The 17,800-nt window shown below is 36.5% G+C and overlaps 1 protein-coding gene across 2 annotated transcripts in view; it reads right to left on the bottom strand.

The window, feature by feature from the left end:
* Positions 1-534: 534 nt before the first annotated feature.
* LOC149773007 (peroxisomal ATPase PEX6-like) overlaps positions 535-17,800 on the bottom strand; it is a 104,007-nt gene continuing 86,741 nt past the window's right edge. For both annotated transcript variants that reach the window (XM_089946980.1, XM_089946981.1), the window contains 2 exons: positions 14,011-14,150; positions 535-1,950 (listed from right to left, as the gene is read on the bottom strand). In XM_089946980.1, coding sequence (XP_089803106.1) covers positions 1,817-1,950; positions 14,011-14,150 — 274 coding nt within the window. In that variant the 3' untranslated portion in view covers positions 535-1,816. The remainder of the gene's footprint in view (positions 1,951-14,010; positions 14,151-17,800) is intronic.

Below are 17,800 nucleotides of genomic sequence, written 5' to 3'. Positions count from 1 at the left end.
TTTGCTTCAAAGCCTTATAACAAAGGGGAGATCACTCTGCCCAATAATGGCTTAAATGTTCTTTTTTTCAACAACTGTTTATCCCCCCCAATGTAATATCAAATTAACTATCTCGACAAATAAGGTGTGGAAAGTGGTGATTGTGTCAGAAAATTAAGTTTTATTTTCAGCTCATTTATTCATGTATCAAATTTCGGTTCATTGCATTCAAAACAGCATAATGAAATGTTACAATTTTGCAATATTAACTTTTGTTACAGTTAATCATTAATTCTGCATGTGACATTACTTCTGTCAAGAAAGGTAGAGAAATGTTTAAAGTATCGACATAAGCTTAAGAAATACTTTAAAACCTGTCTTGAAAGACCACACCCTAAGCCAACTAAAACAGAGGTCATTATTCTAAAAAAAACCTTTTATGTGCTTTAAAACTCTGCTCTGAGAGGCAGGTGATTTTCCAAAATATGGTCTTCAAGTTGGGTTTGACTGTATTTATATCACATAAAAAACAAAAATATAAAAGAATAGAACTCATCTATGTAAGGCATTTAATATTGGATTTTTTAATTATTAAATATTAACACAAAACAAATAATCTGGAATGAAATATTTGAGAACATTCAATGTTAACATTGTAAAAATAATTTTTTAGATAAATTGTGAGAGAAAACAATTTATGAAACAACTGTCTAAATCCAAACAAAAATTGAGACTGATGGCGAAACTCGTCACAGTAGCACATTTACCATTGAGAATGATGCAAAACTCATCATAGTAGCACATTTACCATTTAGAATGATGGCAAAACTTGTCATAGTAGCACATTTACCATTGAGACTGATGGCAAAACTCGTCATAGTAGCACATTTACCATTGAGACTGATGGCAAAACTCATCATAGTAGCACATTTACCATTGAGACTGATGGCAAAACTCGTCATAGTAGCACATTTACCATTGAGACCGATGGCAAAACTCATCATAGTAGCACATTTACCATATTGCAACCTTGATAGCAATTTTTGTTCAAATGTAATACAATCGGTATCCATACCTTGGCATGGTAAGAATAATCTTTCTTTGGACACACAAGTCCCTTTAGCAAATCTGATGACCTTTCCTTTCGTCTATGTTCAGAATGTCATATTTTATGTATCAAACAAATGATAATAAGATGTATGTTAACTTAAGGATTTAAGTTACATTTTCTGCTGTTAGAATTCACATATTTCTAACGGAACTAATTTATACTAAATGCTGATAAAGAATACATCACTTGCTGACATGTATACACCTGACATCAAATAATTATTAATTTTAATGTTTTCCAGGCAATATTCTATTATGATGTACTTCCACCCAGGTGGAGTGCTTCATAAAAGAGAACAAGGGTCACTTGCAACAAAATTATGAATCATGATAAAACAATAGTCAAAGGCTTAGTTATGTACTTATCTTTATCAGAATCTTCATTGCATTGTTATTCTACTGAAGGAAAGAGCAAGCAAATACATAATACTACATTAACTCGGTAATAATAATAAAAATAATTCTAATGATTATGGTTAAGAAGCTGTCAATTGATAAAACTGAGTTGCATAAGTGAATGTTGAGAATCATTAACTAGGCTTAAAGAATTTTTTTAATGATGGTTTGAAATTGAGAATTTGATCAATTCCATCGTCTTTACAATGCAACTCCATCATCTTTACAATGCAATTCTATCGTCTTTACAATTTCCATCATCTTTACAATGCAAAATAAAGCAAAGCTGTGTTCTTGTTTCTTTCTTGATGCCTCATTAGAAATTGAGAATCTATACAGCGAATTTACTCCTGAGTTCCTTGTAGTGAAGTATTTCTTGCTCTGAAACAGATGGAGTCAGGATCTCAAGAGCATCTATAAAGTCTTTCTCTGTCACCACGACAATAGACTGGTCCACAGTTTCACCTACAATAACAAGAGAATGTATATGTATTGTGCATACTGAAGATGATCATTAGTACTAAATATTGTTTCTGATCTTATCTAAAGCTGGTGACATTTTGATTACAGTAAGCAACAGATTCATAAATTTTTTAGTTTTCTCTGACAAGAAAAAAAGATAACAACTGTAACCTGTGGTAAGTCCAGGCATCAGCATTTAGAGATGATATTTTCGTGAAAGATGCTGTTGTTGATGTTGTAGGGTTTAACGCCATTTTTCAGCACAAAATAAGCTATACATGGCGGACAGTATAAATGGTGGCGGAAAAACCCGGAAAACCCCAGAAAGACCCACCGACCCACGAGAAGCTACTGGCAAGCTTTCTCACATAACCATATTAGCCGAATCCAAGACTCGAACTCACGCAGACAGAGGTGAGATGGCAGTGATCCGTGACGGTGAGCGCTTTAGACCACTCGGTCACTCAGGGCCCCTTCTTGAAAGATGTTGGTCAAAAGACAACATTATGCTAAGACTGAACCTATAGGGTTAAGAGAACTTGTTACAGAAGCAAGGTACAATGAATCAAGTTTCATTTAGGTTATTTGAAACAGGATAAAATGATCAAGGTAATGAAAATGGATGTTCTTCATTACAGGATACATTTGCTAAACATGTGGCAGATGACCACAAGAAATGGAATTACTATCACAAAAAACCCCTGGAAGAAAACAATTTCTGGGAATTCAAGATATGACCATTTCTTCTTTATAAGATATGAGCATTGAAACTATCTTTGATATTCTTGAGTGACAAGATTTTTAAATAAGCCACTGTGGCAGCCCCATTTTAATATGACCATCCATTCAGGAGAATTTGTGACAATAGTTTCAAATATGTTTATTGTGGCAACCATATTTGATGTCAGATCAGCACCATTCTCATTCGGGGCCCAACTGATACCATAATTAGTGAAACCCCATAGTGATATAACTTTTCATCTAGGAGAAGAATCAATATTAAGATTTTCAAGATGGCTGCCATGGTGGATGTACTAATACCAACAGGACATTTTAAGTCCTAATGTTGATATGACTTTCCACTTGGAAGAGTGAGAAGATTTTCACTTTGGCAGCCATAGTGAATATCTAATCAGAACATCTTTCATTTAACACCACATAGACACTATATTATGTCTTCAGGTGCAAACAACAACTGATATGACTTCTGTTCAAGAGGAGTACCAAAAACAAGATTTTCAAGATGGTCGCTCTGGTGGCCACACTGGCTGTCAAATTGGCACCATTCATGTAGGTCAGATTGGCACATTCATTTAAGTCAGATTGGCACCATTTCTGAAGGTCAGATTGGTACCATTCTTGTTGGTCAGATTAACACCATTCATATAGGTCAGATTGGCACCATTCATGTAGGTCAGAATGGCACCATTCATGTAGGTCCGATTGGCACCATTTATGTAGGTCAGTTTGACACCATTCATGTAGGTCAGATTGGCACCATTCATGTAGGTCAGATTGGCACCATAAATATAGGTCCGTTTGGCACCATTCATTTAGGTCAGATGGACACCATTCTTATAGGTCAGATTGGCACCATTCATTAGGGTCACATTTGCACCATTCTTTTGGGTCAGACTGGCACCATTCTTTTGGGTAAGATTGCAACCATTCATGTAGGTTAGATTGGCACCATTCCTGTAGGTCAGACTGGCACTATTCATGTAGGTCAGATTGGCACCATTCATATAGGTCAGATTGGCACCATTCATTTAGGTCAGATTGGCACCATTCATTTAGGTCAGATTGGCACCATTTGTTTAGGTCAAATTAGACAGCATAATTACTCTTTGAGTGAAAACTTCATGCTGACATAACCTTTCATTTAAGTGTAGTAGTAATAAGTTTTTTAAAGATGGTTGCTGCAGTAGCTATAGTGGATGTCTGAGTAAAATAATTTTCATTTAAGACCAAATAGACATCTTAAGAAGTCTTTGAGTGAAAATCCCATGTTGATATGACCTACCCTTAAGGATGAGTAGCAATAAATATGATTTTCAAAAATGTTTGCTCTGGTAGCTATATTTGATATCAGAGCAGCATTAGTTTCATTTAAGACAAACTAGACCTTGACTAGATGTTTAAAATTTCATGGCAACTGTTTGTGTGTATTTTAGGTGTGTCAACAAAAGTGTGCTAACAAAAGACAAGATGCCATTACACTAGTCCCTCTTATCTGTGACCAGATAATAAAAAAAATCATATGGCATGTGTACAATTTTCCTCATAACTGAAGAGTAATGTCGCAAGTTTATCATTTAAATGCTAAACTTGCACAGTGTTTCAAATGACTGAACAGATAAAACTGATGTCCAGTAAGAATTAAGTTTTAGCAGAATAATAAATCAGATTAAATCAATGTAAATCTAAGGATAACTACTTTCATTGGTCCAAGATACTATAAATAAACTCTTCAGTCCAAGCAAGCAAAGAATTTTAGCAAATTTTGTTGTTGTTGTAGGGTTTAACGCCATTTTTCAGCACACGATAGGTTATACATGGCGGCCAGTATTAATGGTGGAGAAAGAGCCCAGGAAAACCCAGGAAAGAACCACCTACCCATGAGAAGCTACTGGCAAGCTTTCTCACATATCCACATTAGCCGAATCCGAAACTCGAACCCACACAGACAGAGGTGAGATGGCAGTGATCTGTAATGGAGAGCGCTTTAGACCACTCGGCCACTTGGGACCCCAGTAAATGTTGTAAGTGAATTAAGAGGTTATTCATCTTCAAATTTAATGATAAAAAGATAATATGTATGTTAAAAATGTAGATGACTATCTGGATGGATGGTTGCACAACCCGGGTTAAATACCAGTTGCCACCAATTCTGAAAGCACCATAAAATTGCTACAGAAATGTAAAGAGATGAACCTGCTTTCAGGAAATACTGCGATCGATGTTTTACCAATACCATACCTGACTTAACACTTGTACTGTGCACATAAGAAATCATTAGAGTAATTTTTTTCACTGTGAAGTTTATCTTAATAACAGCACATTACTAATACAATAAACAATGTCGCTATCACATGAATACACATACCAGAAGAGTTAGCTATTTTTATCTATGTTGCTTTGAGCCTCTGTAACACATGTCCTATGTTGATAACATGAGTCCTATGCTGACTCTGTAATATTTTTTGTTATTGTTGTTATAGGGTTTAACGCCATTTTTCAGCACAAGATAGGCTATACATGGCGGCCAGTATTAATGGTGGAGGAAGAACCGGGAAAACCCCGGAAAGAACCACCGACCCACGAGAAGCTACTGGCAAGCTTTCTCACATATGCACATTTGCCGAGCCTTGGACTCGAACCCACGCAGACAGAGGTGAGATGGCAGTGATCCGTGACGGACAGCGCTTTAGACCACTCGGCCACTCGGGGCCCCGACTCTGTAACAAGAGTCCTATCTGATAACACAAGTCCTATGCTGACTCTATAACATGAGTCCTATGCTGATAACATGAGTCCTATGCTGACTCTGTAACATGAGTGCTATGCTGATAACACAAGTCCTATGCTGATAACACAAGTCCTATGCTGACTCTCTAACATGAGTTCTATGCTGATAACACAAGTCCTATGCTGATAACATGAGTCCTATGCTGACAACACGAGTCCTATGCTGATAACACGAGTCCAATGCAGATAACACGAGTCCTATGATAATAACACAAGTCCTATGCTGATAACACGACTCCTATGCTGATTAGCTTCCTATTTAGATCAATGAAATCGGTAAGAATTTTTTTTTACTTGTTTCTGTCACAGTGAACCTGTGCTTTGATTGCCTGACTCTAAATCACTTGGCTTTACCATTATTGCAGGTACTAACCATTTGTAAAGTCTGGTCCTATCTGTGATGTAAAACTAATGTTATTTTGCAAAAAACATGACTATGGGCTTCAAAATCAATAAGCTCTTTCTTACTTCAAGTACAAGTGATTCACAAAGTTTGGTCCAGGTATGTGATTTAGAACTAATCTAATTAAGTGGAAGCCATTTTTATTCTTTCAGTTACCATGACCTCGACCTTTGAATGTTTGATTGCAAAATAAATGGGGTTCTTCCTTACTCTAAATGCAAAGCCATCCAGAGTCTGATAACTGTAGATGGTGGAGAATTCGAGTCATTCTGCAGAGACATTTCACCTTCAAATACATTCCCCAATCACATTAAGTTAGGATTATTAGCCTGCTACCTTGTGAATCCAGCTCTACTAAAAGACAAAAATGGTCTTGTCCTGTCTATTTTAAATAGACAAAGGCAGTAACTCTTGCCCATTACCTCCCCTTGCTACTGCCAGTTGTTGCTAGCTTTTAGCTTTGCTGCTGTACTGATAACATCATAATTTCCTGACAATTCAAGCAATTTTAGCATTCAACTTGGACCATCAAACTTTTATTTTGGATTTGATGAGTGGGACAATCATTCTTCTACATGCTGTATATATTATTTTTACAGTTTCTTTTAAATTTGAGTGATTTTGTCACCTTTATGAACTTCATTTATTTACAACCATGTTATGCCATGCTATTGTTGACCTCCTGCTGTCATTAATGAGTAGTACAACACTGGCTATTTTTCACTTGCTCTGTTAGTAACGGAGATGGAATCAGCGAGTTAGTTGCTGAACTGCTAATTCATACTTAGTTTTCTCTACCTGTGTCGGTTCAGTAGAAATGTCAACTAAATGCATTAGGATTTATGAGAATCTTAGTTACAGATTCATCTGTTTAGCCATACCATAGGTGACATAACCGTAACATGGTGAAGATTTCAGTGAGAAATCAATCCATCAAGACATCCCCTTGCAGCAGCCAGTACCGCAGGTGCTAACCATCCAGCACATGGAGATATTTGATCAAATGGTCCAGTCAACTAGGATTTATGGGGATCTTAGTGACAGATCCATCCTTTTAGACATTATATCAGTGACATTTCCTTACTATGATGGAGATTTCAGTGAGAAATCTGTCCGTTCAGCCAGGCTCTTCGAGTGGCTGGTACTGGTGATAGCCATTCTGTCTTCTATACCAACAGCATCGAGGCTGACCATGTGCCAGGAAAACCAGATGGCTGTTTCAGCAGTGCTGGACTTCCATATGTTCACTGCTTATCCATGGGTGAGATTTTCAAAAGAGGACGGCATTGAGTCATCAGTACCAATTGGTGTGGCTTATATAAAGCTGCAAGCGGAACCAGGTCAGGACTCGACACACATGAGTATGACGAAGCTCCTACAATCAGTCGTATTCTGATCCGACATTGGAACAGACTGAATTTAAACTCAAAGCCACAGTTGAGGACATTTATATGGTGTTGGCAACTTCAGAATGCCCTCCACATCCTACTGTAACTCAAGAATATAAAGTTAAAGCATTGGTAGATTTTGACTAAGAGGAAAAGACATCGTCAATTTTGGCTCCTTCCCCAATCTAATAAAATTAGGGAGTTTAATGACCATCTGTCAGGCTGAACTGTGGTCTTAGGGATTCTAAGGCTTTCCTTTCAAGAAGCCAAGTACCAGAAACATTCTCAGCATGCTGGTACAACACTTACTCAGACACCTTCGGTACTGGTCTCCCAGCCTTTGACTAAAAATCAAATCTAGCAGCAGTTCACATGTCTCCTCCAATATTTTGAAGTGGACAAACAGGTGTTCTATGCCAAAACATCCAGGCTAGTCCAGGATGTAGTCACTATGTAGTCACTATGCCAAAGCTAGTCCAGGATGTAGTCAACTTCAATCTAATAAGATGCAACATGTCTGTGATCCATGTCACTCAAGTCTCATCATACCCTGGCTTTAAACATGACCCTGTTTGGGTCACCGATACTCTTTGGAGGAAAATTTGAAGAAGATCAAATGTGAGGCAGCTCAAGAACTGCCCCTCCAATTCACTGCTCATCCCTAACAAGTGTTTCAAAACCCTCAAACCCCACCAATGCAGAGAGATGATAAACGGGCTAGGGACAATGGATCTTTTCTGTCAAAGGTGCAATATAGATCTGAGCTCAATGCCAGGAGATAAGATTTCCTCAGACTGAGTGATCCAAGTCATTTTGAAGCGACTTCGGATTTCATTTATCCAAACCCTTCCCTTTTCCTTTTCTCCCCTCTTCCCAAATGAACTATTAGAATGGGAGAAGGATACCTTTCTTACAACAGGAAATATGGTCACTCATTGAAAAAAACTGGCATTGGAGATTGTACAAAGACCACAATGGCTGGGATTTTATTCAATGTTATTTCATGAGCAGATGGTGAATGGCAAGTTGAGGCTATTCACTGACCTCAGTCAACTCAACTAATTCATTTTACCACCAAAATTCATGATTAAAATGGTGTGATCAATTTGTCTCTCCATCCAACAGAACAAGTATGCCACCAGTCTCGATCTGGCAGACACATATTTTCATGTCCCAATCCACCCCATGTTATTGAAATTCTCTCCATTTTGCTTACTGTGACAAGGTTTATCAGTTTAAAATCCTACCCTTTGACCTCAACATAAGTCCTTGGGTTTTTACCAAGGTTATATATTGTGTCATCACCCTGTTCCAATCAACTTCATCTACAATGATGACAGCATACCTGGATAACATCTTCCAGAAATGTATGGTAAGCTCTATTCAACTCAAAGGCACAAATGATCTTCCCTCCCTTTTAGATCATCTAGGCTTTCTAGTGAACTAGGAATAGTCTGACCTATAATCCATCACAGTTTCTTGTCCATCTGGGTATGGAATTTATTGCCTACCTGAATCTGGTACAGCTTCCTCTGTATGAGTAGTCAGGATCATTGAACACATTGAGTCCATTTTCAACAGGACTTGGGTTTCAGCAAGAGACTTCTTGCAACTCCTTGGCTTTAATCAATGCGGCAGCAGACCTAATCCCACTGGGCTGTCTTTTTATGCACCTCTTGCAAATGATTTTACTAGGACAATGGCAGCCAATGTGGGTATGGGAGAAAGTTTGCCAGTAGCTTATTGTGGGTCGGTGGTTCTTTCTGGGGTTCTCCAGGGTTCTTCCTCCACCATTTATATTGGCCGCCACGTATAGCCTATCTACTGCTCCATAATATCAGAAACATTCCAGATCTGCCAACCCTAATGAGACCGTCTCGGTAAGGCAGGTGATTTTTTGCTTTAGTTTTACCAGTTTTCTGTAAGTTGGAACAAAATATGATAAACTGCTACTGTACTGTCAAGCTGGAAAATTTATTTAAAAGTTTGGTATTCAAAACATGCAGCAACATGAAACTCTACGTTCAAGTGAAAATGTTTGTAAAGTACATGTAGACCTTATTGACCTCTGGTACAGTTGCAAAACTTCAGTTCCAAACTCTATGCATCTCAATGGCTTATTGCTATCTCTCAGCTTGATGTAATTCTTATCCATTTCACAAGACAATGGCAATCATATCTCTCACTAGAAGACATATGCAAATCAACATGTGATGTCCAATAAACGTAATTGTGTCCCTTTCTGCTTTTATTCACAAGAATTTAAATATTCCTTTTTATTCTTCTGTCCTGCCTATTTAAATTTTTTAACAGGCTTCTTTTCCCTTTCATTTTTAACATGCATTGCTTGCTAGATGCCATTTTTAAAAACTTTTATAATCATCAGTTGATCATGCAGGTGCTTTGCATGAAAAAATATTTGCGGTTTAAAGTGCCTGAGGTACTGCTGTAAAGTTAATCTTGTTCCCTGACTAATTCCATGGATGATGATATTCGTCCATCGGTGTCAATGAGGTCCATTTAATGTCATCGATTCACTGGGGGTGGGTTCGGAGATGGCTAATCAGCCTGAGTCTGTTGTAGTGGGGACATGGATGTACAGGTTGCTGACCAGGAGTTGCAGAACTGTTGTTCCTAGATTTGCACAGATCACGTTCTTTTCTGCTCAAAGATGGCCATACCAGCATTGACTTGACTGCGCCAAGCAGATTGGTTAACAGCGACCCTCTCCCAGCTGTCAGGATCAATGCCTAGGTTCTTAAGCGAAGCCTTGAGGGTGTCCTTTTTTTGACCACTGTGAGATCTCTTGCCTTGGTGTAGCTCTCCATAGAAGACCTTCTTAGGCAGGCGTTCTACTGGCATGCAGACAACATGGCCAGCCTATCAGAGTTGTGCCTTGCACAGCATGGTGTAGATGCTTGTCATGCCGGCCTTAGTGAGCACCTCTGTGTTTGGTACCTTGTCCTGCCATCTGATTTTCAGTAGTTTTCCACTAATTCTAATATGAAACCCAGATCCAAATCAAACCTGATGATCCAATTATCCGGATTTTTCAGCAACAATAATTTTTCTGTGGTTTTAGCTTCTATTTTGAAAGTCCGCATTTTAAGGGTCACTATCATAAGACTTATGGCAAAATCATAATGGTTGGCAGGTCTGACATTCTGATATAGTAGTCATATTTATTCCCCTCGGATCTTTTAGCCAGTTCTGATCTCAATCAACCATAATCCTTCAGTCTGTTTCCAAAATGGAATCTGTACTGGGTTAGAGCTTAGCTCCATTCAAATAAATTCAAGCCTTTTGCCCACGCTTTGCTAAAGTTACTATCATACAAAACATTATTTCCTGATAGCTTTAGCTTCACATGATGGGTGAATGAGCTACATGCCCTTTCTTCAGTCAGATCAGGTGGTTTGGTGGTCCTCTTGACACAACCAGGCTTCGCAGCCTAAAAATAGCTTACCATCTGTTGGTAATCACTGAGTCACCATTCACTCACTCTCTTCCTTAGATAGGTTGAGAACAGAAGCCATGCAAGACTGTGATTGTGCAATAAAGCACTATCTGAAATGAACTGAGAGAAGCCATGGCACATGCAAATGCCTCTTTCTTCCAGTGAAAGCCAGTGAACAGAATATCACTCCTCAAGCCTTTGCTTCGTGGCTAAAATGGGTCATACACTCAGTGCATTGAGAAGTCAGAGTCTCCTCATGAAGATTACCTCTCATAGGATTCGAGAGATCTCTCTAAGCCTCATGTTTAAACGTAATATTTTGATTTGAGTTAGAGTAGAAGCAGTTGGCTGGCATACAGAGCCAATCTTTTCAAAGATTTAGCTTCACAGAGGCAAACCTTGAATCTAGCAGGTTCAGTGGCAGCAGCTAAGATGTCCACCAGACAAAATTCAAACAACAAACACAGCCTATTTGTGTTGCTGGATTTGCCAGTGAAAATTTGTAGGTAAGAAGATTTAAATAATTATCTTCTTAACCATATGTTGGGGTCATAGATCAAGTGACCCTAGGCCGTGTTGCTTATGTAATTAGGAGAATGGGTTATTGTTCACTTCAGGAATCCATCATTATTTTCCAGAAGGATACCAGAGACAGAGGTAGTATGCTCAACACTCTCTCTTAATACTATTCTCTTAACATAATGTGATTGGGGAATGTTTTTGCAGGAGAATCCCAATCACATTACCCAATCAGATAACTTAAAAACCCTCCCAACCACCCTGCCATATGAACATTCTCATTAGTATATCAGCTCAGCTAAAGCTAGTGACACCTGGCTGGTGAGAAGGGGAAGTAATGGGCAAGAGTTATTGCCCTTTGTCTACATGAGATAGAAAAAGACTATTTTCAATGATTAGGTAAATATTTTCAGCGAAACATAATTTACTTAAAATTTTTCTTTTTTTTCAGTCAGAGTGACCTTGACCTTTGAACCTGAAATCAACAGGACTCTTCCTTACCTCAGCAAACCTGACCTTTGACCCTGAAATCAACAGGGCTTTTCCTTACCTCAGCTTTTGACCCTGAAATCAACAGGGCTCTTCCTTACCTGAGCTGCAAGCCATCAACAAAGTTTTGTGGGCAACTTACGTCGAAATGAATTTGTAACTGACTGATGGACATGCACACAACAAAATACATTCAGTTTATGGTGGGTGTATGAAAGTCATGATGTTCTAGGCAGGTTTTAGCCACTGATTCCCTCTCTTCAGGCATTTCATGATCAAGATATGTGCACAAAGAGTGGGATATTTATAACCAAAACAGAGAGACCTTATCAAGGCATGTGCCTGTAGCAATTACACTTTAATTCAATTGTGTTACACAGTGCAAAAAATATGCTATATAAACCTGCATTTTTGCACACTGATAATTCATTTAAATTTTATGTTACTACACCACTCCCTCGATAACTCATGCCCTGATAACTCGCAAACCCACTTATAATGTGAGGTCAGTGTGGATCCCATTTTTTAAACCAGAAAACATCCCAAAAATTGATCCCTATCTGTTGAACTTGAAGAAAATCGTGATCAAAATTGGTAACAGAAACTTTGATATATATCGCTCGTTTTATCGTTGAAAATGGTAGATAGGACCTGGAAATTTTAATCAACATTATGAAATATCAAATTTAAAAATAGGTCATACAATTTTTTACATTTTCTTTCCAAATGACATTCCCAGTACACCACAATTAACGATATGTATGGAAACTTCGATCAATGAAAATGTCACTTACGCAGAGTGGAGGCAGTACTTCAATAAATAAATACAAATTAAATAATTTTGTTTTCAATTCAAATTTGTGTTCTAGTTCTATCTTTTAGTTCCTTTTAAGAGTAATCATCATAAATGCAATGTGTTCTCTTGTAATTAAATATAAAATGCGTTAATCTACTGTAACAGCTATGTCCGCAAGTGTTTCTATGAGAACCTAATTAAGTGCCGACCGTGTTTTGATAACTGACTTGCGAAAATATTTGTTGTATTACTGCACTGAATTAAAAGCAGACCATCTTTGTATCATCATGTTAATTCTTTTGAATCAAATAAAGGAGGTGAAATAATAGAAAAGTTAAAAGGCACAAAAATCATACAAACTTAAAATCTAGTGGCCCCGGTTGTATGTCAGGTGAATTCACTTTATTTAATCAATTGAACACTGTTATTAATGTTATTGTGTATGTAACATAAACTACCTTAAATTTACCAACTCTTTCATAACTGTGATCAAAGATAGCAAGACAGCCAAACGAAATGAATACTTCGTAAAATAAAGAGCTTGATTTCACAGATACAGACCATTGTGGGCAAATGAGTTTCAGAGAATTCTTGAACTGGCACTAAGAGATATCCTCAAGGATGATAAGAAGTTTCATTATTACTTCCAATGAAATTATGACATCAATAATGTACTAACTGAACAATGCAAAAATTGAGTTTCGACGTAGACAATTGTATCATGAAACAAATGTCACGTTTTTGAAAAAAAGGAATCTTGTTTGGTGGTTCAACAGTTAGTCTAGTTCCCAGCTCTGTTGACTCCCGATTTGGCAGGATACTATTAAACACCACTACAGGAACCAGACTCATCAAGAAAACAAAAAGCAGTGACGTAATACACTGATTTTTTGCTTACACGTGATGGTTGTTGAAACCAGTTGGAACAATCTTTCACATGGTGGACATTTTGAAAATAAATGTTATTTAAACAGAATAACATACAACTTCATTAGAAAAAGCGCATTATTCAAAATTATTATTGATGTGATTGTAAAATGAGGATTCAGTCATTAAACGACCCAGTTCCCTAATGCCCCCCCCCCCCAACAGTTTTCTCAATGTAAAACCAATTTCTTTTCAATTTTTGGAGGTCCCTCAGTAACTTGTGCCCTTGCTTATAGTGCGGTCTATGTTTGAGGAACCTGTTGTGCACGAGTTATCGAGGGAGAGGTGTAATATGTTTAAAGTAAAGACTCATTGAACTGTAATAGTTCTTAAATATTGTTATTTGGAATATATTGTCTGGAATAACTGGTATTAAAAACAAATAATTAAGTGCATAATCTGATCTATCCAATTAATGACTGAGCAGCCATATCAGACTTGACAAACAAATAACATGAAACAAGCAAAATCAGAAAAATACTGCCAATCAGAATTAAACAAAAAAGAAAGTTTTGGTATCTAAGTGTCATTTCATACTGACACTACTATTTCTCACCTCTTTCTAGCTGATCTATTTTTCTCTTGATGGCATTCAACAAGGCGTCTGAGCACAAAGCATAGAAATCTGCCCCCGTCAGGTTATATGGACACTTCTCAGCTATAGTTGATAAATCTAAGTTTTCCTCTAAGTGAAATCTGCAGTATAAAGAACCAAAATGTAATTTAAAAAATTAAATAGCTCACCTCGGTGAAGCATTTAGTAGTCTCCAGCAGACATTGTAAACAATAATTATCATGTAGAAAATAATTTCAGATTAAAGTGACATGACAATATAATTGGCCCCTTTTAAAATGAATGTCTTGTTTCTTCAATTTTTCTTCATTTTATTTCAATTATTCACTTTTTAAAATTTTGATTTTAACTTTTAATTAGCACTATATAGGCAGTATTTTGCTGGCATACCATTAAGCCATATATATATATATATATATATATGACAGCCTACTTGCCTGCCTACCTACCTACCTACCTACAAATATACATGCATACATACTGTTACAAGACATACAAAACAAAACAATCAAAAAGAATACTTTTCTAAAAAATGAAAGTAGAAGTACTAAAATGATTTGATAATAACAAGAGACTGAGCTTGATTTTGTATTATTTATATTTTACAAAAATCAACATTCTTAAAATCTGCTCCAGAACCAATTATCATTTTCTGCTCCTAGAAACCAGACTATAATGGTGGGAAATCCAAGGCTATTAGTAACTTGGAGTGACAGCCATTAGTACAATCGTAGTACATGCATCAATAACCATACTGACTAGCCACTAAAGCTAAGGCCGCACATAAAAAGCAGGCCACTCTTTTAACTCTTGTACTCATTCACAAGTAAAAGATACAGTGAACCTACTGAGGATAATCAATCACAATACACAATGTATAGTCAAAAATATGGAAAGAGTAACCTATCACAATATACAATGTATGGTCATCAATATGGAAAGAGTAACCTATCACAATACACAATGTATAGTCATCAATATGGAATGAGTAACCTATCACAATATACAATGTATAGTCATCAATATGGAATGAGTAACCTATCACAATACACAATGTATAGTCATCAATATGGAATGAGTAACCTATCACAATACACAATGTATAGTCGTCAATATGGAATGAGTAACCTATCACAATACACAATGTATAGTCATCAATATGGAATGAGTAACATATCACAATACACAATGTATAGTCATCAATATGGAAAGAGTAACCTATCACAATGTATGGTCATCAATATGGAAAGAGTAACCTAATACACAATACACAATGTATAGTCTTCAAGATGGAAAGAGTAACCTATCACAATATACAATGTATAGTCATCAATATGGAAAGAGTAACCTATCACAATATACAATGTATAGTCATCAATATGGAATGAGTAACCTATCACAATATACAATGTATACTCATCAATATGGAATGAGTAACCTATCACAATACACAATGTATAGTCATCAATATGGAATGAGTAACCTATCACAATACACAATGTATAGTCGTCAATATGGAATGAGTAACCTATCACAATACACAATGTATAGTCATCAATATGGAATGAGTAACATATCACAATACACAATGTATAGTCATCAATATGGAAAGAGTAACCTATCACAATATACAATGTATGGTCATCAATATGGAAAGAGTAACCTAATACACAATACACAATGTATAGTCTTCAAGATGGAAAGAGTAACCTATCACAATATACAATGTATAGTCATCAATATGGAAAGAGTAACCTATCACAATATACAATGTATAGTCATCAATATGGAATGAGTAACCTATCACAATATACAATGTATAGTCTTCAAGATGGAAAGAGTAACCTATCACAATATACAATGTATAGTCTTAAAGATGGAAAGAAAAACCTATCACAATACACAATGTGTGGTCATCAATATGGAAAGGATAACCTATCACAATATACAATGTATGGTCATCAATATGGAAAGAGTAACCTATCACAATATACATTGTGTGGTCATCAATATGGAAAGGATAACCTATCACAATATGCAAGGTATGGTCATCAATATGGAAAGGATAACCTATCACAATATAAAATGTGTGGTCATCAATATGGAAAGGGTAACCTACTGCAATACACAATGTGTGGTCATCAATATGGAAAGAGTAACCTATCACAATATACAATGTATGGTCATAAATATGGAAAGGATAACCTGTCACAATATACAATGTATGGTCATCAATATGGAAAGGGTAACCTACTGCAATACACAATGTGTGGTCATCAATATGGAAAGGGTAACCTACTGCAATATACAATGTGTGGTCATCAATATGGAAAGAGCAACCTATCACAATACACAATGTGTGGTCTTCAATATGGAAAGGGTAACCTACTGCAATACACAATGTGTGGTCATCAATATGGAAAGAGTAACCTATCACAATACACAATGTGTGGTCATCAATATGGAAAGGATAACCGATCACAATATACAATGTATGGTCATCAATATGGAAAGAGTAACCTATCACAATATATAATGTATGGTCATCAATATGGAATGAGTAACCTATCACAATACACAATGTATAGTCATCAATATGGAATGAGTAACCTATCACAATACACAATGTATAGTCGTCAATAGTCGTCAATATGGAATGAGTAACCTATCACAATACACAATGTATAGTCATCAATATGGAATGAGTAACATATCACAATACACAATGTATAGTCATCAATATGGAAAGAGTAACCTATCACAATATACAATGTATGGTCATCAATATGGAAAGAGTAACCTAATACACAATACACAATGTATAGTCTTCAAGATGGAAAGAGTAACCTATCACAATATACAATGTATAGTCATCAATATGGAAAGAGTAACCTATCACAATATACAATGTATAGTCATCAATATGGAATGAGTAACCTATCACAATATACAATGTATAGTCTTCAAGATGGAAAGAGTAACCTATCACAATATACAATGTATAGTCTTAAAGATGGAAAGAAAAACCTATCACAATACACAATGTGTGGTCATCAATATGGAAAGGATAACCTATCACAATATACAATGTATGGTCATCAATATGGAAAGGGTAACCTATCACAATATACAATGTGTGGTCATCAATATGGAAAGGATAACCTATCACAATATGCAAGGTATGGTCATCAATATGGAAAGGATAACCTATCACAATATAAAATGTGTGGTCATCAATATGGAAAGGGTAACCTACTGCAATACACAATGTGTGGTCATCAATATGGAAAGAGTAACCTATCACAATATACAATGTATGGTCATAAATATGGAAAGGATAACCTGTCACAATATACAATGTATGGTCATCAATATGGAAAGGGTAACCTACTGCAATACACAATGTGTGGTCATCAATATGGAAAGGGTAACCTACTGCAATATACAATGTGTGGTCATCAATATGGAAAGAGCAACCCATCACAATACACAATGTGTGGTCATCAATATGGAAAGGGTAACCTACTGCAATACACAATGTGTGGTCATCAATATGGAAAGAGTAACCTATCACAATACACAATGTGTGGTCATCAATATGGAAAGGATAACCTATCACAATATACAATGTATGGTCATCAATATGGAAAGAGTAACCTATCACAATATATAATGTATGGTCATCAATATGGAATGAGTAACCTATCACAATACACAATGTATAGTCATCAATATGGAAAGAGTAACCTATCACAATATACAATGTGTGGTC

The sequence above is a fragment of the Sinohyriopsis cumingii genome, unplaced genomic scaffold (assembly GCF_028554795.1).
Source record: "Sinohyriopsis cumingii isolate HCF-2022 unplaced genomic scaffold, ASM2855479v2 utg000938l, whole genome shotgun sequence".
NCBI classification, from domain to species: Eukaryota; Metazoa; Mollusca; class Bivalvia; order Unionida; family Unionidae; genus Sinohyriopsis; species Sinohyriopsis cumingii.
The sequence above is the reverse complement of the archived record's forward strand: the minus strand, read 5'-3'. Positions and strand labels throughout refer to the sequence as shown.